At 40.2% G+C, this 27,974-nt stretch overlaps 1 protein-coding gene across 8 annotated transcripts in view; it reads right to left on the bottom strand.

The window, feature by feature from the left end:
• Positions 1-27,974, bottom strand: part of LOC140738596 (ATP-binding cassette sub-family C member 9-like) — a 188,490-nt gene that overhangs the window by 89,412 nt on the left and 71,104 nt on the right. For all 8 annotated transcript variants that reach the window (XR_012101405.1, XR_012101406.1, XM_073066119.1 and 5 more), the window contains exons 8-14: positions 25,725-25,886; positions 21,875-22,030; positions 19,371-19,505; positions 16,314-16,476; positions 14,776-14,816; positions 12,065-12,207; positions 5,656-5,764 (exon numbers count right to left, since the gene is read on the bottom strand). Coding sequence is in view for 6 of the 8 variants with exons in the window: in XM_073066119.1 (XP_072922220.1) it covers positions 5,656-5,764; positions 12,065-12,207; positions 14,776-14,816; positions 16,314-16,476; positions 19,371-19,505; positions 21,875-22,030; positions 25,725-25,886 (909 nt within the window). In the remaining 2 variants the exon portion in view is untranslated. The remainder of the gene's footprint in view (positions 1-5,655; positions 5,765-12,064; positions 12,208-14,775; positions 14,817-16,313; positions 16,477-19,370; positions 19,506-21,874; positions 22,031-25,724; positions 25,887-27,974) is intronic.

The following is a 27,974-nucleotide window of genomic DNA, read 5'->3' as shown; positions in this document are numbered from 1 at the left end:
GTCTCACTCGACTGTCGCTGCTTTCTGAGGAGAGAACATGGTGGGAGAGCTATCTGTTTCTGCTGGGTAGATGTCAGTGGTGTGCAACAGTTTGGCTGGAGTTGTGGCCCATGCTTCCAGCATAATATCTGCAATATCGTTAGGCCCATCTCTTTTGCTTCATCCAATGGGCATAAGACTAATCGTAAATAAAAGTTTGCTTGGTCTTTCAAAGATCCAAAATTTGCACTTCCCCACTTTGGAATTCATCTACCTCAGATTTACTGACTTCCTCTATTCAGCACAGACTGTTTTTGCTGTCTTCCATTCCAACCACACTACTTACTGCACCACCTAACTTAGAATCAGCAAACTTGGAAATGTATGGGTCTTTTATAAACAACATGAAAAGCTGTGGCCCAAGAACCAATCCCTGAGGGGGGGTAGGACCATTAGTCATCACTGTTATGTTTTGTAATTCCAGAAATCAATCAAAAGAAAAACACAAGAACCGGGAGATGGATGTCTAATTACTTTTAGTTTAGTGAGACATGCACTTATGATGTGGTGGCTTAATGACATATGCCATTCAAGTACTTTTACATATAATGCATAATGAATTATGTAAATGAACAATGTTTAATCAAAAATATGCAATATTACTCAAATATTAAATGCATTACCCTGCTTGGCTATAAACTCCAACTCAATATAGAATGTATCTCAATTATATGCACAAAATAATAGGAAATACACCTACTATATAGACGTCCATAGCATAGTAAATTTTAAATTGTCCCATTCAGGCCAAAAGGTTTAATTGCTTTGGAGGATTTCTTACTCTTCTGGGATAATGTCTTTCCTGACAAGGTGGGGAGGGAAGTCACTCTGCTTGGCAGGTGAGACTTGTGACTGTGAAACTATCTTACGATCTGAGTCCATGCTGGTTGCAGGATTTGACTCTGGGACTGCAGGAAGTGGTTCTAACAGCTCTGGGCTCCTTTCTTCTCTAACAACTAACTCTGCTCTCCTCAACTGATCGTTGTGTCATCTTCAGATGATATCAGACGCAACCTCCACTGCGTAGGAGAGTGATCCAGTTCTGTCCTGAATCAGTCCAAGCACCCACTTTTGAACCGTGAGTAGTCCCTCACTACGACTGCTTGTCCAGAAGTGACACATTGAACCTCCTTGTTTGAGGAGCCCTCAATTTGTCTCGGCTGTTTGTCCTCTGAATTGGGTTTGAGGAGATCCGAGCGCAAAGGTCGACCTAGAAACAGCATAGCTGGTGAGTTGTTGGTTGTGGAGTGTGCTGCATTATGAGGTGCAAAGAGGAAATTGGTGAGCTTCTGATTCAGTGTCAGTGTAGTGGTTCTGCTGACAGTGCTCACTGTTCACTCTTTAGACTCCGGACAAATCTTTCTGCCAAACCATTTGTAGCTGGGTGTTTAGTGCCGATGCAGCATGTCTTATTCCATTCATTTTCACAGGAATGACTGAAACTGTTCTGCTACAAACTGTGGCCCATTGTCACTGACTAAGCGTCCTTGAACACCAGTCCTTAGAAGATGCTTCTCAAAGCATCAACAATGTGTGAGGCTGTAGTGGAGGCTACCTGAAACTCTTCTGGCCACTTTGCAGCTGCGCCCACTACTACTTACGAATGATCTGGCAGGATCCATATGAATCCTTAGTCAGGGCAATGCTGGGGAATCCCGGATGGAGAGGCACTGCTTTTGGCATCTTCTGGACTTGTTAGTATCCCAGACAGTGCATAGCAAGCTGCTTGATCTACTGATCTATCCCAGGCCACCAGACAAATCTTCCAGCCAATGCTTTCATTGCGACCAGCATATATTTTCCTAAACACTTTATCCCTCAGCTTAGATGGTACAACATCTCTCAATCCCTACCTAAAGCAACCCCCTTCAAGGGCAAGTTCACCCTGGCACTGGTAAAATTGGGGGAAACTGGAATTTCTCTTGCACATTCCATCCATTTTTTGGTAGCCATGTAGACCTCAGACACAATGGGGTCATTTCTGGTTTCCCTTTGGATCTTCCCTGCCGTAATAGGGTGACTTTCAATTTGCACTACACAGAATACGTCAAGAGGAGTGTATTTTTAGTAAATTTCACAAGTATTCCCTTTTTCAAGGGTAAACGGGACAATCCATCAGCATTTCCATGATTAGTTGTCCTCTTGAATTCGATCTTATAATTGTGTCCTCGAAGAAACAGAGCCCATCTCTGCATTTGTGCTGCTGCTGTTAGTGGAACACCCTTCTGTGGATTGAAAATGGACACTAGTGGTTGATGATCAGTAATGAGGGTAAACTCTTTCCCATAGAAGTACTGGTTGAAATGTTTTACACCCCAAACCAGATGCAAGGCCTCTGGTACAATCTGTGCATAATTTTTCTCTGCAGCAGGAAGGGGATGTGATGCAAAGGCTATGGGCATTCACTTCCATCAATCATAACATGTAGCCTGACTGCACCTACACCACAAGGTGAGGTGTCACAGGCAAGCTTCACAGGATGATGTGGATAGTAATGTGTGAGCATAGTGTCTAACATCACATTTTCTTTTGGAAAGCCAACTCACACTGCTTTGTCTATTGTCATTTCTTCCCAATCTGTACTAATGAGTTCAAGGGGTGAAGCACAGCAGCCAGGATTGTCAGGAATGTTACAGTAATTGACCAATCCTAAGAAGGACTGCAAATGTGACATGGTCTTTGACCTTGGGGCATCCAACACTGCTGGAATTTTCTCAGTACATTTGTGCCATCCTTGTGCATCAATGGTGTGACCACAGTAAGTGATGCTTGGTTTAAAGAATTCACACTTGTCGCGTTATGCTCTGAGCCCATAACCTTTTAATATTTTTAGCTCCTTCTTGAGATTTTAGAGATGTTCCTTGATATCCTCAGTGTTAACAATGTCATCTGGGTAACACTGAGTACCTGGGCAACCTTCCAGCTTTCTGTCAGAATGCAGGTGCGGATGCTACTCCAAAAATAAGCCTATTATAGTGGAAGAAACCCTTTGTGAGGGCTTATGGCAAGAAACACTTTGGACTTGCATCTCCATCTGTAGGTATGCCTTAGCTATGTCCTCTTTGCTGATGTCTTTTCTTCCAGAAAGGTTTACAAAGATATCCTCTATCCTGGGCAGAGGGCATGAATCTACTTTAGGTACTGGGCTGACGGTGACCTTAAAATCAACACAGATCCTTACAGATTCATCCTTATTGGCTACTGGGATGACTTGGATTGCCCATGGGCTCCCATCAACCTTGGAAAGAATTCCTTCACCCTCCATGTGATCTGCCTCACAGCTACTTTATCACAGATGGTATAAGGAGCCAGACAGGCTTTGCAAACCCAGGGTGTGGCATTTTCATTTAACACAATTTTATCCTTGATATGTTTGAGCTTTCCAATGCCATCCTTAAATGCTGCTGTATCATCATCCAGTACCTTTCTGAAATCAATTCAGTTGACTCTATTGTAGGATATGAGATATGCAAATGCTGGATGTATCTTTGAAATGCTGTTCAAACTCATTATGGAATGATTGAAACAGCTGAGCCAGTGTCCAATTCCATTTTAATTAATTTGCCATTCGCTTCTGTTATAAGCCATATTGCTTGTCTATTTAGTTTTCACATTTTAAATCTCAAGGCTACTCAGTCCTGTGTCACTCTCATCACTATAATATTTTTCATCAACAGCATGTACATTAGTGCTCTTTTTGAAACTGCAACTTGACTTGTTATATTTTTCTTTTCTCTGTGCAGTCCATTTATTTTTGTCTGTCAGACATGTTCTTTGTATGTGTCCTACTTTGTGCATTTTCTGCAAGCTTCGCCTTTAAACCTGCATTGGTCTAGTGTATGTAAGCCCCTGCCACAATGGTAACACAATTGGTTTGGCCAGACAGGCTTCTGTTTAGACAGTGCAATTTTGTTCAGGCTCACCTTCATTCCTATTTGCAACTCAATTGCATCTCTGGCCGCTGTTTCCATTAATACAGCAATTTGAACTGCTCTTTTAAATGTGAATTGTACTTCATTTAGGAGTCATCTTTGAATGTTTTCTTGTAAGGTTCCACAAACTAAATGATTTCAGTGCATCATTAAGCCCTTCACTGAACTGGAAATGCTCAGGCAATTTCTTCAATTCAGCCACATAATCTAAAATGGAACCCCCTATCTTTTGATTATGTTTATGAAACATTACATTCTGCAATTAACAGTGGTTTTGGTTCTAAATGATCCTACATTATGTTGACGATATCAGCAAAGCAAATTTTGGCTGAAAAACTGTCAAACTTCTAAGCAAACTGTATGATCTTCCACCAATTGAAATCAGTGAATCTGACAATTGTTTCACATCGGCAATTCCATTTGCTTTAAAATACTGCTCAATTCATTCAATATATATAATCAAGTTATCTGTTGTGCAATTGAACACATCTATCTTTCTGATGTAGCCAGCCATTTCTACACTTATTCTTTATTTATAGTTATCATCTGCTACTCTCTATTTATGAATCTGTGAATTTCATTCATTTTCTGCCATTTTTCTTAACAGTCTCTCACCCACTTCCAAGGAGAAAAAAATTTGCTGTATTTTTTTTAAATGGAACGTCTCTCTCCTCCCTTCCAACATAAAAAGAAAAACCATGCTGCACTTCAACAAGTACGTAGTCGTCCTGGGAACATTTTCACAACTTCCTCATTGCCACTGTTATGTTTTGTAACTCCGCAAATTAATCAAAAGAATAACACAGGAACCTGAGATGCATGTCTACTTACATCTACTTTAGTGAGGTGCGTACTTGGGACGTGGTGGCATTATGAGGTATGCAATTGACGTACTTTTACATAAAGCCCATAATGAATTAGGTAAACAACAAAGAATGCTTAATCAAACAAAATATTTACAATATTATTCAAATATTACTGAAATTTCAAATACACAACAATGCCCTGCCAAATGGACTTTATTGCCATTATCCTTGATCTACCTCTCAGATCTTAAATCAAATTTCCACCATGAAAATCCATTTCCAAACTTCTATTTTATATTTAAAAAATTATCTTTCAAATGAAACATTTAACTAAATATCACATGAGTCAACTGTTACCTAACATTGAAATACAGCAACAAGAACGATGATTGTCAAGCAGGGTGCCAGATTTTTGATAAGTCACATGAATAACATTTGGATGACCTCACTGTTTCAGATTTAGTGAAAATTAAATTTATAGCTTCATAGTTTATCATTCTTCAACATTGGGCTAATATATTTTAGACAGTTAAGTCACTTAACACTGTAGTAGCAAAGCTCAAGAAAAACTAAAGGGCTCTCTGATATGTAATCAACAGAAGATTTATGTTTGACTGAGAAACTGCATGAAACAATTGTCCTTGTATTGCAAACTCAGAGTCTTGTCTTCTAAACTAGAGCAAAGTATGTTTAAGTGCAAGGCAATTTGTCTGATGTTATCTTTGTTTTATATGGCTCTGTATAATTTCCAGTTTTTCATCTTAAGCACAGCAGTTTATCCAGCATTGGTCACATCAGTATTGAACATGTTTATTCTGCTGACACTGGTTTCTGGAAAAACTCATCCATACATCAGCTCAGTTTAACCTGTTACTTACAACTCCTGAATGCTTCTTGCAGGTCTCTACATTCAGTGAAGTCTCGCCACCCCGAAATTCATCATTTGAAATCTCATCACTGGTCAGAAACTCGTTCAACTTCTGTTCACTGATGGAAATGTGCCAAAGGAAAACTAGTTTCAGCATTTTGTGAGTGAGACAAAGAATCATACACAAAGAATCAAGACTCAGGGTAAAAATAGGAGGTTAATTTGTCGATACCGTGTGCACTTTGTAATCAGCAAGAAGCTTTACAAAACATAGAACACAGAACCTTACATCATCGTACAGGCCCTTCAGCCACGATGCTGTGCTGACCTTTTAACCCACTCTAAGATCAATCATACCCTTCCCTCCTACATAGCCCTCCATTTTTCTATCATCCATGTGCCTAGGAGTTTCTTAAATGCCCTTAATGTATTTGCCTCTACCACCACCCCTGTCACGGCGTTTCATGCACCAACCACTCTGTGTAAAACAACCTACCCCTACACTTTCATCCAATCATCTGAAAATTACAGACCCTGTATTAGATATTCCTCCTCTGGGAAAATGTCTCTGGCTATCCACTCTATCTATTCCCCTTATCATCTGGTACACCTCTATCAAGTCACCTCATCCTCATTCACTCCAAAATGAAAAGCCCAAGCTCGCTCAACCTATTGTCATTAGACATGCCCCCTAGTCCAGGCAGCATCCTGGTACATCTCCTCTGAGCCTTCTCTAAAGCTTCCACATCCTTCCTATAATGAGGCAACCAGAAATAAACACAATATTCCAAGTGTGGTCTAATGCAGGCTTCATAAATTTGCAACATTACCTATTGGCGCTTGAACTCAATTCTCCGACTAATAAAGGCCAACACTCCAAACAACTTCTTAACAAAGCATCAAGCAACATCTTTGAGGCCAGCAATGATTCCCTTTGTGATCAGGATCACACAAATGTTCCTTAATGTTGGCACATCATGATGTATTTATATTGATATCCCTAGTGCTATTGATTAGTTTTAATGACCATAAAATTAATCAATTGATATCACAGATATCAACTTATTTTAGCCAAGTTTTTAAAACCAGCTCTGGTTAACATTAACTGATTAATTTTATGGTCATTATTAACCATAGTCACACAGCCCACGAGTCCCTGCCAACCGTTAAGCATCCACTTAGATGAATCCTCCACTAATTCCTATCAGCTGCCCCCAGCTCACTTGTATTCTTGGGCAATTGACAGGGGCCAATTGACTCAGTCACCTGCACTTCTTTGGGATGAGAGGGCAAACTGGAACACCCAGAGAAAACTCACACAGTCACAGGGGAACATGCAAACTCCACGCAGACTGCACTGGAGGTCAGGATCAAACCTAAGTCATTGTGAGGCAGCATCCATGCCTCCCTGAGATTAGCATTTTACTGCTGGTTGTTTTAATCATCATAATTCATATTCTAGGATACTATGATGACATTTGAACAAAGCCACTCAGATTACTAGTCCATCCTTGGTCTTGTAATCTGACCCCAGTACTATATTCATGCCTGTACAATTAGATAAGAACCTGTAAAAGTTCTTATTTCTTTGCTGCTCATTGAGCTAAATGTGTGAAAGGGGCACGGATTCAAATTCTTTGACATTTATCCAACTGAAATTTCAAGCAAGATACAAGAATAGAACAGTTAGTCCTGCCGAAGGGTTTCAGTCTGTTTACTCTTTCCCATAGATGCTGCCTGGCCTGCTGAGTTCCTCCAGCATTTGGTGATTTCCAGCATCTGCAGATTTTCTCTTGTCACAAGTACCTTTATGACTGTGCTTTTGGAAATCAGAGGCCCAGATTCGATGGAGATAGACCAGCAGTTACCCCCCATTACAGCTGCTATTTCCTCAGGTAACTTCACAACACACTAATACAAGCTTCAAAAGATTAAGATTAGCTTTATTTGTTGCATGTGTATTGAAACAGACAGCGAAATGCATCATTTGCATCAAATCAAATCAGTGAGGATTGTGCTGGGCAGTCCACAACTAATGCCTTGCCTCCAGAGACAACAAAGAATGCCCACAGCTCACTAACCTAACTGTACATCTTTGGAATATGGGAAGAAAGCACAGTATCCAGAGGAAGCCCACACAGTCATTGGAAAAACATACAAACTCTTTACAGGCAGCGAAAGGAATTAAAACCCAATTGGTGATTGCTGGTGCTGTAATAGTATTTACACTAACTGCTACGCTACTGTGCTACCACTGTTGTTCTCAGCCGTTCGTGGTATTTTTCATGAGCACTCTAATGTTCGATTCCTGGAAGGAGCATGAAATTTTCAATACTCCACATCAGACAAAGTGGGAGAACTCTAAAATTTCCATCAGGTTAGAGGTTAACATTTTTGAATGGTTTAGTTTTTCCTAATCATAATTGCTTTAAGATTTTAAGATGTGAATTAGTTTTGACAGTCTCTCAATAACTTGAGTGGTTTTAAATATCAAAACATTTGGACTTTGAAAACTTTCGAAGTATCGGGTTGTCAAATAATAATAACAGCAACAACTTATTTATAGAGCACTTTCCATAAAAATTAAGTAGTTCAATTCTAATTTTCAAAATAGTTAGGACAGGAATGATATGCTTCTTCACCCTAGTTTTAGTTAAAAGTCTAGCAGTGGCGTTCTGAATGAGAAAGTTTGTCAATAGATTGCTTTCGAAGGCCAGTAAAAACTGCATTTCAGTCATCTTGTCTACTCGACATAAAGGCATCAATGTCATGATGTAAGGTTTGGCCAAATGTTAAAATTAATCAGCATTTTGTATGATGGGCTTATTGCCTCATTGTCAGTGTTGATGGCAGCTTCTCTCTGCATCTTACCACTGAATGGAAATTCTGGGAATAACACCTGAGATTGTTGTATGAATCCAGGATCTCTGTGAAGAATTGAAGTGGGAAAAGCAGAAGGGTTTAGTGGGATGTAAATGCAAAAGATCCTGCACATGCTGGAAACCCAGTGTAACACACACAAAATGCTAAATGAACTCAGCAGATCAGGCAACATCTATGAACAGGAATAAATAGTTGATGGTTTGGGCTGAGACCCTTCATCAGGATTTAGTAGGATCTCTTAAGATATTTTCCTCTCCTCTCTTCTTACACCTCATGAACCCACGCCATGACTCACTGGCAGGTCTCGAGCGGACCATAAATGCCATCTGGGGTAGGTCTTCTCAAGATGAAGGCATGTAGTCACTATGAAACTGTGATGCTTGAATTCTCTGTTCTTAATAGAAGCATCAGATTACAATAAGACATTCTTTAAGGACTGTTATTCTACCTTCACTGTCAGAATGAGACATCAATTAACTCACCACAGACTGGGCACCAAAACTGAACATCTCCTTGTTTGTATGGCTTAACGTGATAGTTCATTAACCCAAGTAGGTGCATAAGAAGGGGAAAGAACAAATCTAACAACTCACAAATCTGTGTTACTGTTCATGACGATCATAGAAGCACTTTTACACTAACCTACTTTCCAACTCTGTCCTCATCTTTCATTGCTTCTCCTGGTGAATAAAATCCAAGAATTACCGTGATTAATATGCCCATGGTTGAATATCTGTCAATGCTTGGGGTTGAGAATACTAACCATTTGCACCCCTTTTAAACCCCCACCTCTTAACTTAAATGTCTGCCCATAACCCTGGAATCTCTAACTGAAAATTGCCTTTCATCAACCCACTTATCAAGCATTATACATTTCAATGAGAGTTCTTTCAAATTAGGAAATATGGGTTCACTCACTTAATTTCTACATGAAGGGCTGCTCCAAGGTTCTAAAGTTCAGTGGGGCCATAACCCCTGTATTGCAGGTCTTTGACAGTGAAGGTAAACAGATCATTTTCCATCTCAATTACCTGTCATATATGCAAAACAGCTTCCTGTATTTTGGATGCAAGATCCATTCAATTCAATTTGAATCATGATCTCTCAAAATATTTCTGCTTTTTCATTCTTCCTACCAAAGAGAATAATCTTTTAACTCACATAGCTATTTGACCAAATGGTGCCTCTTCCCAGGTTATCTCTAGTTCCTACAAAGCTAATAAGGTTTTGTACTATAGAAACCAATACCACCAAAGTTTTCACAGCAATACCCTACAAAGAATAAATAACTAGCTGATTATTACAGTTTGCAACTTCAGATGGACCAAATATTGGAAGTATCACACAAAATGTTCCTCATCAAATTGGCAGCATTAGATACTCACATCCATTCATGAGGCAATTGGAGCCAACATTCAATGTCCCAACTAAAGGATAATGACTACAACAATACAGAAACTCCCAAGACAACAATTAAGCAGCAACCTGAATTCAATGGGCAAACCTCCCAACTGGGATTTCAATCATTAACTTCTATCTCCCACCAAGGCAAAAGTGGCACCAATTGAACAATAGCTAACAAACTATTGGAATATTGTCGCAGTGGACTGAAATCCTCATTATTTATATCTCAGGCTGAATCTGACTCCGGCTTGAGCTGCCATTTTCTTTCTCTCCCAAAAACTCTTCAAGAGAATTAGAATATAAAAACAATTATGTAGTGCTGAGGCTTTATAAGGCATTGGTCAGACAGCATTTGGAGTATTGTGAGCAATTTTGGGCCCCTTATCTAAGAAAGGATGCTCTGGCATTGGGAGAGTGTCCAGAGGAGGTTCAGGAGAATTATGCCAGAAATGAAGGAATTAACAATCGAAGAGCATCTGATGGCTTTGGGCCTATGCCTACTGGAGTTTAGAAGATGAGGGGGAATCTCATTGAAACCAATCAAATATTGAAAAGCCTAGATAGAGTGGATATGAAGAGGATGCTTCCTATAGTGGGGGAGTCTAGGACCAGAGGACACAACCTCAGAATTCAAGGATGTCCCTTCAGAACAGGGATGGGGAGGAATTTCTTTAGCATGGGATTTCTATGGGTGCCTTGGTTTCCGCCCACATTCCAAAGATGTATAGGTTAGAAGTTAATTGGTCATGAGTGTAATGAGGCATCACAGGCCCGTTAGGACAGAAGGGCCTGTTACCGTACTGCATCTCTAAAATATAAAAAGATATGGTGTAGCACAATGTTTATGTTCACAAAATGTTACAATTTTGTCTGATGCCTTTTGTCTGGCAATATCTAGACTTATTAGTAAAGTTGTGATATTCATTCCAGTTTCTCTGCACATCTGAAGCAAAGCACTGGTGCATGAAGGCAAGCTCGCACCTCTGCCACATACATGCTCAGTAGCATCCAGTACCTGCCAAGCCAGAACATCCCATATTCGGATGGTATGTGTGGCCTCACAAGTAGTGCAGGTACAGGCCTTCAAAACATCAGTTCAGCTGGCTTCGTTGCTACTTGAAAGACAGATTAGCTTTAGTTGTCACCTGCATATTGAATCATGAAAACATACAGTGAAATGCACTGTTTTGTATCACATCAATTCAGTGAGGATTGTGCTGGGCAGCCCACAAATGTCATCACACTTCCAACGCCAACATAGCATGCTCACAGCTCACTAACAGTAACCGTACATCTGTGGAGTGTGGGAGGAAACACATGTGGTGATGGGAAGAACATGCAAACTCCTCACAGACAATGATGGGAATTAAATCCCGATTGTTCACCACTGGCACTGTAAAGCGATGTGCTAACTGCAATGCTACCATGACGCACAAACTTAAATTAGAATTAACCAAGCTGATGTTGCAAGTCCATGTCAGTGAGGTCTGCTACAGGTACCCCTCAGACCAGTGTGTCTTTGCATCTCCCAGCACAACGTTCCCCCACCCTTCCCAAATGCTGGCTGCAAAACCAGCATCCCTCAAGCCCAATGACAAACCCAACATCCAACTGTTCACCACTCAACACCACACACAAATGTTCAGAGCTGGTCCCTACGATCCCTCTTCAGAAACATGAACCACTTTTTCCTTTGCACGTCCCTCATGTGCAACAGGCATTCTGCAGCACGGTGCCCTCAGCATAAAAATGTTCACTTATCTGAGGGGATCAACCACACCTAATAAACCTTTCCAGGGACCAAAGAACTTCTACATCACTAATCTTTTTTTTTACTGAGTGTATCCAGTATTTTCTTATTGTTATTAAATTGAGTAGGATTGTTTGCTGTTTAAAATTGAGGTTGCCTATTTAACAATTAGTTATTCAAAAATTAATGAAATTAATGTTGAAATGTGGCCATTAACACTTGCATCTTCCATTGTTTTATACAATTCAGTAATTCTGGAAGTAGAAGTCAGCTTCCATTTAAGCTTCCATGCATTAGAGTTCAATTGTTTGTTGGCAAAGCGTGTTTTCCAAGCTGGTGAAATAGGAATGGCAATTGTAAAAGTTACAAATGAGTACTGTACCTGACTAAAGCTTTAACTGTGAATCTGACCACAGTGGACAGCAGAAATAGGGGGGTCACCAAGATGTTGAAAAGGGACAAAGAGGCAAAGGCTACAGCAGAGGACAGATCCGATGAGTCGAAGTGTGTGCGCGCCACAAAGGTCTGGAAAACAGAATAAAGTTCTAATTATTGATCACACTAAAAGTTACGATCTTCAACATTTCTCACCTGATCGCTGCACCATTAACTCATTCTCCAATAGAGAAAGGAAGCACAATGGCTTTGGTGGGTAGTTTTATTTGAATTAAAGGACAGTGTCTGGACAGTCACTAAGGCTACATCCACACTAGACCGGATAATTTTGAAAACGCCAGTTTTGCGTAAAAACGATAGGCGTCCACATTATGCGTTTTTAAAAATATCTCTGTCCACATTAAAACGGATATTTTGGTGAATCTCCTCCTACTGTGCAAGCGCAGGACACATCTACCAAAAACAACGACGTGTTTGTTGTCGAATCTCGCCATGAAAGTGCGCGTTTGTGCAGTTACAGACTAGAAAAACTTAAACAACGGACAGCTGTTGGCTGTAGCGCAGGAGGACTTAAAAGTTTTAAAAAAACTAATACTGGAGCATATGGAGGCAACTGAAATGGAGTTCACGGACACTATAACCTGGCTGACAACGAACATTGAATAACTGACGAACTCTGTTGCATCAATAAAGCCCCTTGTTAAATGTATAAAACATGTCTGCATCAGTGTTATCTTGTATTTCCATAAAATGTTACATCTATTGTCAGAGAAGTACTTGCATAAATAGGTAAACCACCTTCATACGAGCAAGGACAGAAAACAGGGCAAAGTGAGTATACTTATTTATTCAGTAAGTTATGGGTCAAAGTATTTGGTGAGTACATTTCTAACTCTTCTGGCTTCAGTCTCGTTGCCGTCTGTTCTGAAATTGTTAGGTTGCGCTCAAGAAAACAATGAAATGGCGCGCTGCCGTCACCATCTGTTCCGGCACGTCATGACAGCGATTTTAGATTTCTCCGGTTATCCCATCCACACTGCTCCGGCCAATCCGGCGTTTTCAAAATTACACACTCTGGAGAGCGTTTCTGAAAAGCTCTGTTTTTGGGGGATGAAAACGTCATTTTATTGTGGACGGAGGGTAAAAACAAAGAGAAAAAGCATCGGTTACAGATTTATCTGGTGTAGTGTGGACATAGCCTAATACTCTGATGTTTTTGCTTTTGATCCAGTTTAGGTTTCAGTGAATGGCTTGTGCATTGACAACCAATTGAAAACTATTAAAATCATTACAATGATTTCAGAAAGATTTCTTCAAACCATGTTCCTACACTATTGGTGATGTTACAGCAATGCTGACTTCTGATTAGCAAGGTGTCATATCACTATTAACTTGTCTTAGTTTCTCTGCACTGACAAAACTTCCAGTTCTGCCTCAGAGCCATAACCTGCTGTTAATGGTTCTCCTTTCAGATCATTGTCCAGCACAGTGTAGATGAAATGAGTAGGTTTAATTGGATAATACCAACAAAAAATTTTAACTCTATAGAAGTCTAGGATGAGCTGCTGATCTGTTACTGGATGTTTGGTATATCACATCAATACCATTGACCCAGACCTTACTTAGTCAACAAGTCCAACACTAGCAGATCTGTGTCTAGTAAGGTGATAGAAGTGAACTGTCTGGACCTTCACACTTAATATCTACCTGCTCTACAGGGCTAGCTGCACTGGCGAATAGATCATATCCAACCACTGATTAGGTACAAAACATTGATTGTAATCCAGATTCCTGCACTTTCACACTGCAACCATTAACAGTAGAGGATTGGCAGAAGGGCAGAAGTTCCTGTTCCTTCCCACTTGCTCTATCCCTGGACAATCCACTGAGCCCAGGAAGATTCTGTAACATACCAGGGTGAGGAACTACATACACCTCACATCAGGTCACTCATGTTAATCACACCTACAATTTTAATTCACACCTAGTATGGCTCCATTCATTTGAATGAAATCACTGGCCTTATTTAAAAGTCAAAATAGCTAACTTCAGCTTCATTTTCCACTGTTTCTCTACATAATTTGTTTAAACCAATCAACAACATGTTGATGTGTTTTTTAAAAATATCAATTATGGTTAATATTTAATTTTTAAACATTTTAGATGTGTTAATTGTGTAAATCAATTGTATCTACTATTAAAGCCCAATTATCAGAGAAATCTATCATTTATCAGAAAACCCAGGTACAGTGAAATGGGTCAGAGGTGACGAGAGCTAAGCTGTGCCCATGTTTTATGATGTATCACTGAGAAACCTGGTTGTCACCTTCAGGACAGTTGCAAAATGGTGGCTGCCCTGTGGCAATAAACCATTAGTACAGTCACAGAAGCAATGGTCAAAGTAGGGTCAAAAACAATCTACTGGATGCTGGAGAGAACTACACAAGTCAGCTTTTTACCTCAATGTGTCCAGTGAACTAATGTGTAACCTGACAATTCCAATTTTGCATTTTCTTATGGAATTTCAAGACTTCAATTATCACATTATTTTAGCTACTTATAACAACAATGGTAGAATATAAACTATCTGTTAACTTATGGTTGCAAACCTACAGAGCAAAACTCAAAATGATGAAACCTTGTTCAAACTCAGGAAGACAGAAGAAAATACCAAGTTTTGATAACATTTTAACTTACCACCAATACAGCCGCAATCGGTATTGCTGCATTCATAAACACTGGAGAAGGGAAAAAAACATAGGGTTGAGTGAGAGGTGACCAAAAAGCAACTGGATTAGTCACTTCAGCATATATGTTATGGGAAAGAATTCTGATCTTTTAGGAATACCAGTCTCCTGTCCCTTCAAGATTCTTCAGACAAGTACTGTAACAGTGGGTCCAATTATAGGTGTACGAAAATAAAAATGCTTGAGAAAGAAATTGATGATTTTCGTAGTCCAGTCCCTGACTTCAGGACCTCTAAAGGAGTTTTACAACAAATGAATCTCTTCAAAAGTGCAGCTGCTATTATATTGTGGGAAACCACACTTAACAATCTCCCATAAACAGCAAGACCATTGAGCTTAGATATTGGCTAATAATGACCAGATTAATGGAAATTTTCTAGTACAATGGGATCTTTCATATCTGCCTGAGGGCAGATGGGACCTCAACTTAGGTCCATATCCAACTGTCAGCAGCTCTAACAATATCATGCACCCTCAGTACCAAACTGCTGTATCAGCCTAGTACTTGATTCTATGTCTTTGGAGTCTAGCTTGATCAGGTTCTTCTGATCTAGATGCAAAAGTGTTTACCCAAACCATAACTGAGACCATCTTAAAGAAAGTACCAGCAATACACTGCACTTCTGATGCCAAGTAACCTTGTTCCAAGGATCATCAGGGTCTTCCTGTAGGCCTGTGTTGCAGGGCACCATGACTGTAAAATGTTTCGAGTGGGTGCTGATCTGCTCAATGCACGTGACACTAGCAGTTTTTCCTTCCTATGGCAATGACCCTTGTAGACATAGAGCATTGTTGTAAGGCATGCCAGTAGCTCTACTTCAGTAAGACTTTGAGATTTGGTATGTCACAAAAGACAAATTTCTGAAGATATACCCTAGAGAGCATTCTGGCTGGTTGCTGTGCTGCTTGCTATGGAGACTCCAATGCAAGGGATTACAAGAGGCTGCAGAGAGTGAGAGACTCAGCCAGTTCTATTATGTGCACAAACCTCTCAACCATCAACACATCTTCAAGAGGGAGTGCCTCAAGAAGGCAGCATCCATCATTATCCTCACCATCCAAGATGTGTCCTCTTCGCATTACCACCACCAGGGATGTAGTACAGGAGCCTAAAGTCCTGCACTCTACATTTTAGAAACAGCTTCTTCCCTTCCACCACCAGTTTTCTGAACAGCTACGAACCCATGAGCTATGGGTCAAAGTCACTATTTGACTTTACACTGGTTTTCTTTAAATGTGTACTTATAGAGCTTTTTTTAAATATCTTGCACTGTACTGCTGCAGCAAAGCAATCAATTTCACAACACATCAGCAATAATAAACCTGATTCTGATTTGTTAACACATTAACGTTAACATAGTAAAGTGGGATTGGTGAATCAGGGAGCTGCATCCCGACCTGCTCAATGTCGTCCAGCCTGCCCACCAAACTTTTATCTTAAAATGTTAATGATATCTGCAGCAAAAGGCAATTGTGGTCAATGCATACTGGATAAGGATGTGTAGAGTGCAAAGCTCTTGAGACTGGTTAGCTCTTGCATTCGTGTTTTTTCCACATTGTTACAAAATATGTGCTCCCAGGCATAGAGTTTCAGAAGTTTGATGCCCTTCAAAATCTCGTTGGTATTCTTCAGTCTTTCTGTGGAGTAGTCCTGTGGATAAATAGAAGCCAAACAAAAATATCAAAACACTGTGATGTATGGCTCCACTTCAACTCTAAATGTTAAGTATATTGTCTTTGTGCACATCTTGTGCATAATGTTTCACTGCTGCTGTTAAGTAGACACAAGAGACTGCAGACACTGGAATCTGGATCAACAAACAATCTACTGGAGGAACTTGGCAAGTTGAGTTGCATCGTTGGGCGTGGGGTGGGGGGAAGGAATTATTGACATTTTGTGTTGAAATGCTGCAACAGGACTGCATCAGGCAGTTAGTGAAAATGCTCAGCAGAGTTGGTCTATCCAAATGAACAACAGAGATTTCTTTCAATGAAATATCCTATTCTACTAGGCAGCTTACACAACGTGTTTGAGTTGGAGCGGTGGATGCGGTGTGTCCCCAGAGGCCAAGAGTTACATGTACAGCATGTTTTTTTGTGAGACGGTCATCCGGTAACTTGAGAGCATTCAGGCAGAGAGGGAATGGGTGGTCACCATGCAGAAGAAGAGGGTAGGGAGGAAGTTTGGGCCCTTGAACTCATCATGCAATTTGCTCATTGACCAGTATCCTGTGCTGGGAGGTCAGATGGGGCAAATGGTCAGTTCAGAGATGCAGTGGAGAGGAGGGATAGTCAGCTTGAAGGTGAGGGCGACGGGCAACCAGTAAATGTCTGATTAATTTGAATTTGGTTAATAATTTAGAGTTTGGAGACTAGTAATTGTTGGTAATCCATGAAGCTAACCACCTGAGCAAATCCCCCACCCTGCTGATGAGACATTTACTGGAGCAAGACAGGACACCTGCCTGAGTGGTGCCACAGCAATAAAGTCTCTCTCAACGCCAGTAAAACTGAAAGAGACTGTTGTTGATTTAGGAAAGGGTGATATGCCTCTCCACATTGGAGGATTGGAGGATTGGCTGTGGACAGAATCAGCAGATTTAAATTCCTGGAGATTAACATACTGGATGACCTGTGCTAGGCCCAGAATCATAAGGAATGTGTGCTTGTGTCTCATCCTTCTTAGGTGGTTATGGAGGTTCGCTTGTCCCCAAACTTGAACAAACACCTACAGATGTACTGTTGGAAGTATCCTGACTGGTTGCATTATAATCTGGTGCGGCAATTCAAATGCACAAGCACACGAGAAGCTGCAAAGAACAGCTTACACAGCACAATACATAACGGGCATGTTCTCCGCACCATTGGTGTACCTACACACATCACTGCCTCAGGAAGGTAACACCTATGGTTGAAGATCCTCACCATCTGGGCCGTGCAATCTTTTCACAGCGATCATCAGGCAGGAGGTACAGAAGCTTCAAATTCCATAGTACTAGGTTCAACTACAGCTACTTTTCCTTCAGCTATCCAGTTGTTGAACCAACTGGCAAATCTCTAGTCAACACAGTTTAGCAACTTTTAACAACTTTGATCACTTTGCACCTGAATGGACTTTTTTTTTTGTTCTAATTGTTTCCTTCTTGTAAAAATAGTATTATTTGTAATTGCCATTTTATTAATTGCTATTTAATTAATTATACATCATTAATAATCCCATTGATGCTGCTCTCACCCGCATCTGCTCCATTTCCTGGATATCCACTCTCATTCATTTTCCTCTATCACTCCAACAGTGATAGAGTTCCTTTTACGTACCATCCCATGAGCCTTCACATCCAGCACATCATTCTCTACAACTTCCACCATGTTCAGTAGGACACTTCTTACCTCCCCCCACTCTCTGCTTTAAGCAGGGAACTCTCCCTGTCCATTTGTCCCAGCCCAATGATCACCCTCCTGGCACTAATCCCTCCAAGCAAAACAAACGTTGTACCTGTCCATTCATCTGCTCTCTCACCACCAATCAGGGACCCAAGCGGTCCTTCCAGATGAGGTGAAACTTTACCTGTGAGTCTTTCTAGGCTATCTACTGTCTCCGGCATTCCCGCTGTTGCCTCTTCGTCGGTGAGACCCGATATAGAATGGGGGACATTTTTGTCCAGCCCCTTTGCTCAGTCCACAACAGGGAGGATCTCCCAGTGGCCAACCATTTTAATTCCACACCCCATTCCCATTCTGACATTGTTCCACAAGGTCCTCTACTGGTAAGGTGAAGCCACTCTCAGGTTGGAGGAGCAACATCTCATATTCTGTTTGGGTAGCCTCCAACCCGACAGCATTAACATTGAATTCTCCAACATCCAGTAATTTATTCCCTCGCCCCTTCTCTCCAATTCCAAGCCCCATTCTGGTTCTTCTCTCACCTCTTCTCTTCCCCTCACTTGCTTATCACCCCCTCTTCCTTCCCTTTCTCCAATGGTCCACTCTCCTCCTCCATCAGATTCCTTCTTCCACCTGTCACTTCCCAGCTTCTCAATTCATCCACCCTCTCCCACCCACCTACCACCCCCCTCACTTGGCTTCACCTATCACCTGCCAGCTTGTACTCCTTCTCCTCCCCACCTTCTTAATCTGGTTTCTTCCCATTTCCTTTCCAGTCCTGATGAAATGTATCACCCAAGACATCAACTCTTTATTCCTCTCCATAGATTCTGCCTGGCCTGCTGAGATCATCCAGCATTTTGTGAGCATTACTAAACATATTTATTCTATGTTTTTCTTGTGATACTGCTTAAATTATGCTATGTAACCGTGATGCTGCTACAAGCAAGTTTTTCATTGCACTTATGCATGCATGTACTTGTGCAAATAACAATAAACTCCACTTTGACTTTGACCCAAACCTATAACTGGTAAAGAAATCCCGCTCTTCACTTCAAGTGCCTCTTCTAGCCAATCAATAAATGGAAGCCCTCATGGAGCAAGTGAATATTGTGCAGGGTGAAGCCACATTGTCTTCCAGGTCATGAATGTGGTACTTACCAACGTGCTCTTCTGTGCATCTGCGAGCTTGGTTGCTATGAAGTACTGCATGGGAGCCAGCAGCGCTATGACAGATGCGCCAATCAGAGCGCTGATTCCCAGCATGTAATACAACAAGATCACACCCATGATGATCTGTGAATAAGAGCACACACCACACTATAAGATCATGACTGCAGACCTTTGAACTTGCAGTATTTCTGAATCCCTTCGCAGGCACCCTTGAGAGACGTGTCAATCCCTGAATACTCCACTGGCACTCACTGCCTACTCCCCTCTGAAGGTATAGGGGCATTAAAGCACAACTTAATACAAACAGGAAATGCTGGAAGCATGCAGCAGGTCAGGTGGCATCAATGAAGAAAGAAAGAGTTCAAATTTCAGGTAATTTAACAATCAAAAACACTCAACAGATGCACCTGTTATGTTTCCAGCATTTTTTGTTTCTGTTTCAGATTTCCAGTAGTCTCTTACTTTATTTTCACTTCTACATGCTGTCTATTTGCACAATATTTTAGAAAGTGAACAGATTTCAAAATGTTACCTGGTTTAGTTAAAAAAGGAGAACATAAGGGAATAATTTTCAAGCCTGGAAGACCAGGATAGAAACCCTTTCTACGTGACCACTTACTGTTTGTCAAAGTGAATACGTAATCTCTGAAGACTTTTTATCTCTGAAGACTAGGGTTCAGAGTGGCTAGTGTGCTGGTGATGGTGGGGAAAGGTTCTGCTCTTGCCAGAATTTGACAGCATTTGTTGGTTTTCTACCTGGTAAATTAGCAGGTTGGGTGCATGGACCCCCACACTTTTAGAAACACAATCAAGTCCCACCTCATGATTGGAATGGGCAAATCCTGAAGCTTTAACCAAAATGATAACAGGACAGCAAAAAAAGTGATCCCGATGCATAAGAATTCTCTTTTCTTTTACTTCATTGTAAAACTGTTGCCAAAAGCTGAAGCCATAGTTCGTCTCAATAGACATAACATCTGCTTAACTCAGAGGACAAGAATTACCAGGCAGCCCAGGAAGACCTGAATCTCTAACTCAAAAATGATTAATGGATCGCTACACTAATATTCTCAAGAGGACCATCTGCTTTGTCCCACTCCCATTCACCCCCTACCTGAGGTGAGTTCACCTTCACATTGCCAGCTTCCTCTCTCCCCTCTAACATGTTTGGTCTTTCTGCCATTTGACTGTCCCAATTAGTTTAGCTCTGCTGAGGTGGAGTCAGTCCTCCAGCTCTTGCAATCTCACCACACACTCCAAAATCAAACACAACCACGCCCGTTGATATCAACAACACATTACTATGGAAATTCTGCTTATGGAAATTGGCTATTAAGGTTAGGTTGACACTAACTGCCCAATTTTGATTCTACAACTGAAAGGCTTGCCTACCGAGCAATGGTCAGTAAGAATGTAGACTGCTGGTGGAGACTGCAGTCACAGTTAGGCTTGTACAGCTGAGGATCATGGACATTATCCTGCTCTCCATCGAGGTCATCTTCAAAAGGTATTACCTCAAAAAAGTGGCACCCATCAATGTACCCTCACCACCAGGGCATGCCTCTACTCATTACTACCATCAGGAGGATGTACAGGAGCCTGAACACACACTCAAAATTTAGGAATGGTATCTTCCCCTCCCTCATCAGATTTTGAAAGGACAATGAATCCATGAGAACTATCTCACTGTTTTTCCTCTCTTTGTATATCTTATTTACACTCAGTAGCCATTTATTAGGTACCTCATGTAACTAATAGTGGCCACTGAGTATTTTTGTGGTCTTCTGTCGCTGTAGCTCATCCACTTCAAAGTTCAACATGTTCTGCATTCAGAGATGCTCTTCTGTACACCACCATTGTAATGCCTGGTTATTTAAGCTACTGTAGCCTTCCTGTCAGCTTGAAATGGTCTGGCCATTCTCCTCTGACTTCTCTCATTAACAAGGTGTTTTCACCCACAGGACTTGCACTCGCTGGATGTTTTTTGTTTGTCACACCATCCTTTGTAAATTGTAGAGACTGCTTGCATGAAAATCCCGGAAGATCAGCAGTTTCTGAGATACTCAAACCACCCCATCTGGCATCAACTATGATTCCATGGTCAAAGCCACTTAGATCACACTTCTTTCCCATTCTAATGTTCGTTCTGAACAACAACTGAACCTCTTGACCATGACTGCATGCTTTAATACATTGAATTGCTGCCATATCATTGGCTGATTCTATATTTACATTAACAAGAATGTGTACAGGTGTACCCAATAGAGTGGTCACTGTAAAGTTATCAACACAAAAGCAGAAATTTAACTAGTCTGCTCAAAGGCTGCATTGCATTACAATGCCAAGACAACAAGATAACTTAATGCATCAAGACAACAAGATAACTTAACCAACTCTCTACTGAACTAAGTGCATTTACCTGATGATTTCCTACTCTATGCGTTTTTTTAAAGTACCTAGATGGTTAGTAACATCTTATGAGAGTGCTTTACCTGAACTGGCATGGCCCACAGATTAGGACAGAGAAAGAGGAACCACATCAGCTGGTTTGTTTCGATGGCAACAAGATTATTGATTTGGCCCAAAGTCATTTCTCCCATCGACATATTGGAGGTGGATAGACAGAGAATCTTGTTGTAGATCATGGCCTAAAGAAGGAAAACAAGCTGTGATTTTTGAAGTCTATAGAGTGCTCGTGAGGAGAAAATGTAAAATTTAGGTACAAGTAGGAGCAATAATTAACATGTAAATCAAATAAGCACAAACAGCATAATGGACATTAATGATTCTGTATATGGCTGATCTATTGTAAATTGAACATATTGAAATTTTCCTAAACTATTTTCTTGTAATGTTACGCCAAAGCCTGGCCAGATTAAGCACCGATCTTGCCTAAACCAAGCTTCCCGGCAATAAACCAGAAGGTGGATCAGGCAGCATCTGTGTAATGAAATAGACAGTCAATGATTTGGGTTAAGATCCCTTTCTCTGAACTGCATTTAGCATCTGCAGTCTCATATGTCTCAAGTTACCTGGTAATAGATAGCACAGTAGATCTCACGCCTCACAGCTCCAAAACCCTGGTACAATCCTGACCCCAGGGCTATCCACGTGAGCTTTACATGTTCTCGCTGCGACCAGGTAGATTTCCCTGGTTCAAAGTCATGACTGATAATTAATTAACTATGTAAATTGCACCTTAATGTAGATAAGTGGCAAAAGGAATTAATGGCGAGAGATTAAATTGCAGGTTCAAAGATAAATAACAAGGGGTCAAAGGGGCTGCTCAGAGGTAGCAGTAATGTTAATGAACCAACTGGCCTCCTGGGTCATAACAATCATATCTATTATTGGCAGGAGAGTTAAAATCAGGATAAACAGGCAGAAATTTGATGGATAAGGTAGGTCCATCGAAGGCTGTAAATCCTTCTTCACTAAAAAATTTCAGTTCAACAACATTTAGTGATTAAGAAAATTTACATCTCTCCAACTAGTGACAATGAAAGTTCTTTATTTTTCAAAGAAACATTTCTGATGCATTCAAATATACTAAAAGCATAAAATAAAGCTTTTAAATAATCATTCAGAACCTTAAGAGAAGGAAGCTGAGTCAGCACAAGGTTTGTTGATGGATATCAGAATTTCAATGGTGGTAAGTAATCAACAATTTCACCACTTATGCAAAGTTTCCATCCCGTACAAGCAAGAAAAATTAGAGTGTAAAATACAATATTTTTGCCATACAAAAGCATTCCACTTCATAAATGCAGGGCTTCAGAAAATTGCAATGTCCTAAGATTTGGCAGAGTATTAAAAGTAGCAAAAACCCAAGCATCTTCAACGAAAGGTGATGAATCCATGGAATTCATTGCCACAGACAACTGTGGAGGCCAAGTCATTGGGCGTATATAAACCGGAGCTTCATTGGTTCTTGATTAGACAGGGCATCAAAGATTATGGGGAGAAGGCAGGATAATGGGGTTGAGTGATAATAAATCAACTGTGATAGAATGGCAAAACCAAATGGCCCAATTCTGCTCCTAAGTCTTATGGTCTAACATAGGAAGATATCCTAAGGCACTTTCCTAGAGCATAATCAGACAAACACATATTAGGAGAAGATATGAAAGTGGATAAATAAAAGATTGAACAGACATAGAATGGTATTTCTCACCCTGAGGCAACAGATAAGCAGTTATTATCACAATACATTTTGCATGATCAGACTGCATGCATCTTGACTCTTGCATTTCCCATATTCCGAGAGCGGTTATATTTCAACAGAATCTCATTAACACTCAAGTGCTTTGGCCATAGAAAGCACTGCATATTTTCAAGCTCATTTGTTAAAGAAAGTAAGAGAGCTAGAGCAGACAGAGGTTTGTTAAAGAGACAGCACATGTGGATCTCAAGCCTGGAGTTCATGGCCGAGTCATCAGCTAGTCAGAGGAGTCGGTATCGAAGTCCAAAGATCAATCTGAAGTCAGAATGTTGAAGCCTGGAGGCCGGTCCTGGGTTTGGGTGACTGTCCATGTGAGTGGGTGGGTGGGAGTGCAGAAAGGGGCTTGTTTTACTGCTTGTTGCATTCCGTGTCGTTCTGCTGAACATAGATGTGCTGGTTGTAAATGCAAATGACAATTTTCACTGTATGTTAACATGTACATGTGATAAAATCAATCTGAATCCAAAACCAGGATTGGGTCCTAAACATCTAAATACAATCACCAATAATGGCAGGAAAAATGAGCACACACAGACCCAGAAGACTGGTTAGAAGTATTTATGTAATCATACAAGGATTAAATTATCAATTAGGAGAAAACAAATGTTCACAGACATACATTACCGTGAATGTTTCTAAACATTTGGTGTAATGTCTAATGCAATTTGTAAACTGTTAAAAATGATTTACAAGCATTAGTGCCTTTTAATAGAAACTTATTATAATAATAAAGCATTAAAGTGAATTGGAAACATAACATCATCAAGGGTAGCTTTTGAAGGCATTAGATTTAATGAAATGGACACACTCAGAGACATCTCAAAACATCTGGGAACATCCTTAGACTGGAAAATAACCCCTATTTGTGGGAGTCAATTGGATGAAGCGCAATATAATTCATTGTACAATCTTTGCAATCAAGTGCAGACTGGAACTGCTTTAAAATACTCATCTCTCCACATCACATGGGGCAAAGGAAAGAACCTATCTAAATGCTAGAGAACAGAGCTCTTAGTGCGCATTTTTGTATGTGAATGTTATTTAAAATGTCAACTGTACACAAGGGCCAATGTATCATGTGTAATAAGTTTTACACAACCAATTATGCCCATGAGTACACTGAGTCATCCATTCGTACCCTTGACATCAATGGAATGAATTTTGGATGAAACCTGCAAAAACATGTTGTTTTTAACTATTGACTGAGGAGCAAATTACAGGTAATCATGAAAATCACAGAAAATCACCAAGTTTATACTGGTAACCTTGGAATACTTAACATTCAACCAATAACAAAAGCATGATCATCTTTAGTGTGCTGTTTTCAAGTTGGTGACTGACACAAAAGTGATTGGATTTTCAATAGTGCTTGATTGACTGTGAGGCACAAGAAGGCAACCCAAAGAGACCATCTGAACTCTGAAGGATCATGAATCAAGGATCAACTTTATTCACCACGTGCATTTACATATATTAAGAATTTGATGTGATGTGTTGCCATATCATGCAATACAAACAAAAAAAATCAACAATTATAAAGAATAATTTATATATAAAGTTATAGATTAAAGCATGGATTTAGAATAAAATGTGCATAAATACCAGCGTGCATTTATAATGTAAACAGCATTATAAGAAGTAGTTAAAACTGCTTACATGGGAGTACAATGACTGGGGTAACAGATGGAGGGGGTGGGGTTAGGGCTAACTAGAATGGTTGATCAGATTAATTTTCTGGGAGAATAAACTTTTAAGATGGTGTTAAGTTTTGTTTTAATAGTCCTGTGGTGCTTTCCAGAAGAGATCTTTGAAAAAGGCTGTTTGCCGGGTGGGTAGTATCTGCAATGATTATTATTGTCTGCTTCTTTGTCCTGGACACTTTCAGGTGTAATATAAAAACATCAGGACAATTATAAGAGCATTATATTTGCAGATATCTGCTGGTCAAAAAAGCCAGTTAACTATCTGTAAGGTTATATTGCAATCTTACTTGAAACATTTCTTATTGAGTCTAAACTGAGCTGCAGACTTTTACCAAAATGATCAGCCTTAAGATAAAGCAGAATTATCACATGACAGTAAACAAGGAACAACAAAGTCTACTTTGCTTTCTTACGCACCAGTAAGGCTCCACGCAAATTGATTCCTGTTTCAATGGCCACATAGTAGGAGGCTTGTAAAAACGTCCTCTGCAGAATGAGTGCGAGAAACAGCAACACTGCCAGAACATAAGCGTTCTCCAAGAATTCCTTCGATGACAGAAAATAGACTCCCAGAAATTCCTATAAAAGGGAATATCTTAGCCGACAGTACAAAAGTTAGCCATTACCTTACAGCCTGATGTGTGGTGGACATGTGCAAATATTAGATGGATCCTCTGCCAGTGATTAAGTCCCATTTATTTATTTTAATAAAGGTCAGGTTTTAAACAGGAAATATTAACTATGCAAGTCATGTACCATTTTCAAAGCTTGGTTTGTTGTCTATGTGAGGATGACGAAGGAAGGCAACTTTAATTAATCCAATCCAAATGCATTTGCCTGTGGACCTGGACCAAAGTTTATGTTCTCCTGCAGGAAAACTTCCTCTTTTGACTTAGGCTTCAGACAAAACAACATTTCTAAACAAGACTTTGGCCAGATAAATTAATTTACTAACACTTAAAAGGCAATATCTGATGGTGACCTAGACTGCTCCTGAAAACAAACACTGGAAACACTCAGCAGTCAGTTAGCTGCTGTGGAAAGAACAAAGAATACATTTCTAGTCCATGATAAAATTGATCCTGGATGTGAACCATTAACTCTGTTTCTTCTTCCACAGATGCTTCCTGACCTACTGAGTGTTTTTTTTAATCTTCAAATTTGGGAGTGAGTGAGTTTGGAATTTAATGAAGCCAATTATCATTACAATTTTATTTCAAAGAGTTGCTCACAGAACCCATTCAGACCATTTAGAATCTTCCATCTGACCACTATCACTTTCGGAGACAGCAATTCACTACAAATCACATCTGGCTGTAAAAGTCTCTGAACAGAGGGCAATGTATTGCAACTGCTAAAAGGGACACCGAGGAGGAGGAAGATGGGCTCGTCAATGACAAATACAGAAGGGTTTCCTTATTAATCTAGTTGTTAGAAACAAAAGTGGGCAGAAACCAGATAGATATATTGAATCACTTTATTATCCTTTTCCTAAAGTGTTGAGGATAGAAGGTTACAACGGGACATTAATAGGATGCAGAGCTGGGCTGAGAAGTGGCAGATGCAGTTCAATCCAGAAAGGGGTGAAGTGATACACTTTGGAAGGTCAAACTTGAAGGCAGGGTACAGGATTATTGGCAGGATTCTTACTAGTGTGGAAGAACAGGGGGATCTTGGACACGATGAACGTATATTCTTCAAAGTTGCCACACAATTGATTGATAGCTGGCCTTCATTAGTCAAGCAATTCATTTTAAGAGTTGCAACGTAATAATGCATCTCTATAAAACTCTGGTTCGACTATACTTGGACAATCTTGTTCAGTTCTGGGTGCCTCATTACAGGAAGGATGTGGAAGCATCAGAGAGAGAGAGAGAGTGCTGAGGAAATTGACCTGGACACTGCCTGGATCAGGGATCATATCTCATGAGGAAAGATTGAATGATCTAGGGGTTCTCTCTTTGGTGTGATGGAAAATGAAAGCTGGCTTGATAGAGGTATACAAGATGAGAAGAGGCATAGATACTGATCGACAGTGTGCACATTTTCCCAGGGTTGCAAAAAGTAATATGAATCTACGTAATTTTAAAGTGAGTGGAGAAAATGCAGAGAGTTTTTTTTAAATAAGCACTGAGAGAGTGTTAATTGCATAGAACACACTGCCAGGGGTGGTGGTAGAGGCAGATATATTATGAGCATTTAGGGAGAGGAGGGGGCTGAGGAGGGGAATGGGGAGGGAGGAAGAGTGGTGGAGGGCAGGTGGAGGGGAGGTGGAGGGAGGAGACCCCTATATTATGGAGAGATTGTATTCCTAATAAAACTTTTTACAATATATTGCCATTTTCCATAACACAAACTCTTTTCTCCAATTGAATTCCTTGTTATAAATGGATATATGTCCAAAGGGAACTTTTTCTCAGAATGTTAATGCCCGTGATCAACAGGCAGGAGAATACTGATTGCATTGTATGCAGAAATGGATGCTAAATTGTTTAATAAATTATCATTGTACAGCTTAATTTTAATTTAATAAATTATCATTGAAGAGATTGCCTTGTCTGTTTTCACGCAAATCTCTTCAGTGACCTCCCACTACACCAGCAGCCTGTAATTGCTACCCTTGGTAAACTAATTCAGTTCTCGAAATACTTTTTGTATTTATTAACT

This window comes from Hemitrygon akajei, chromosome 14, assembly GCF_048418815.1.
Source record: "Hemitrygon akajei chromosome 14, sHemAka1.3, whole genome shotgun sequence".
NCBI lineage: Eukaryota > Metazoa > Chordata > Chondrichthyes > Myliobatiformes > Dasyatidae > Hemitrygon > Hemitrygon akajei.
This window is presented reverse-complemented; position numbering and strand designations above follow the sequence as displayed.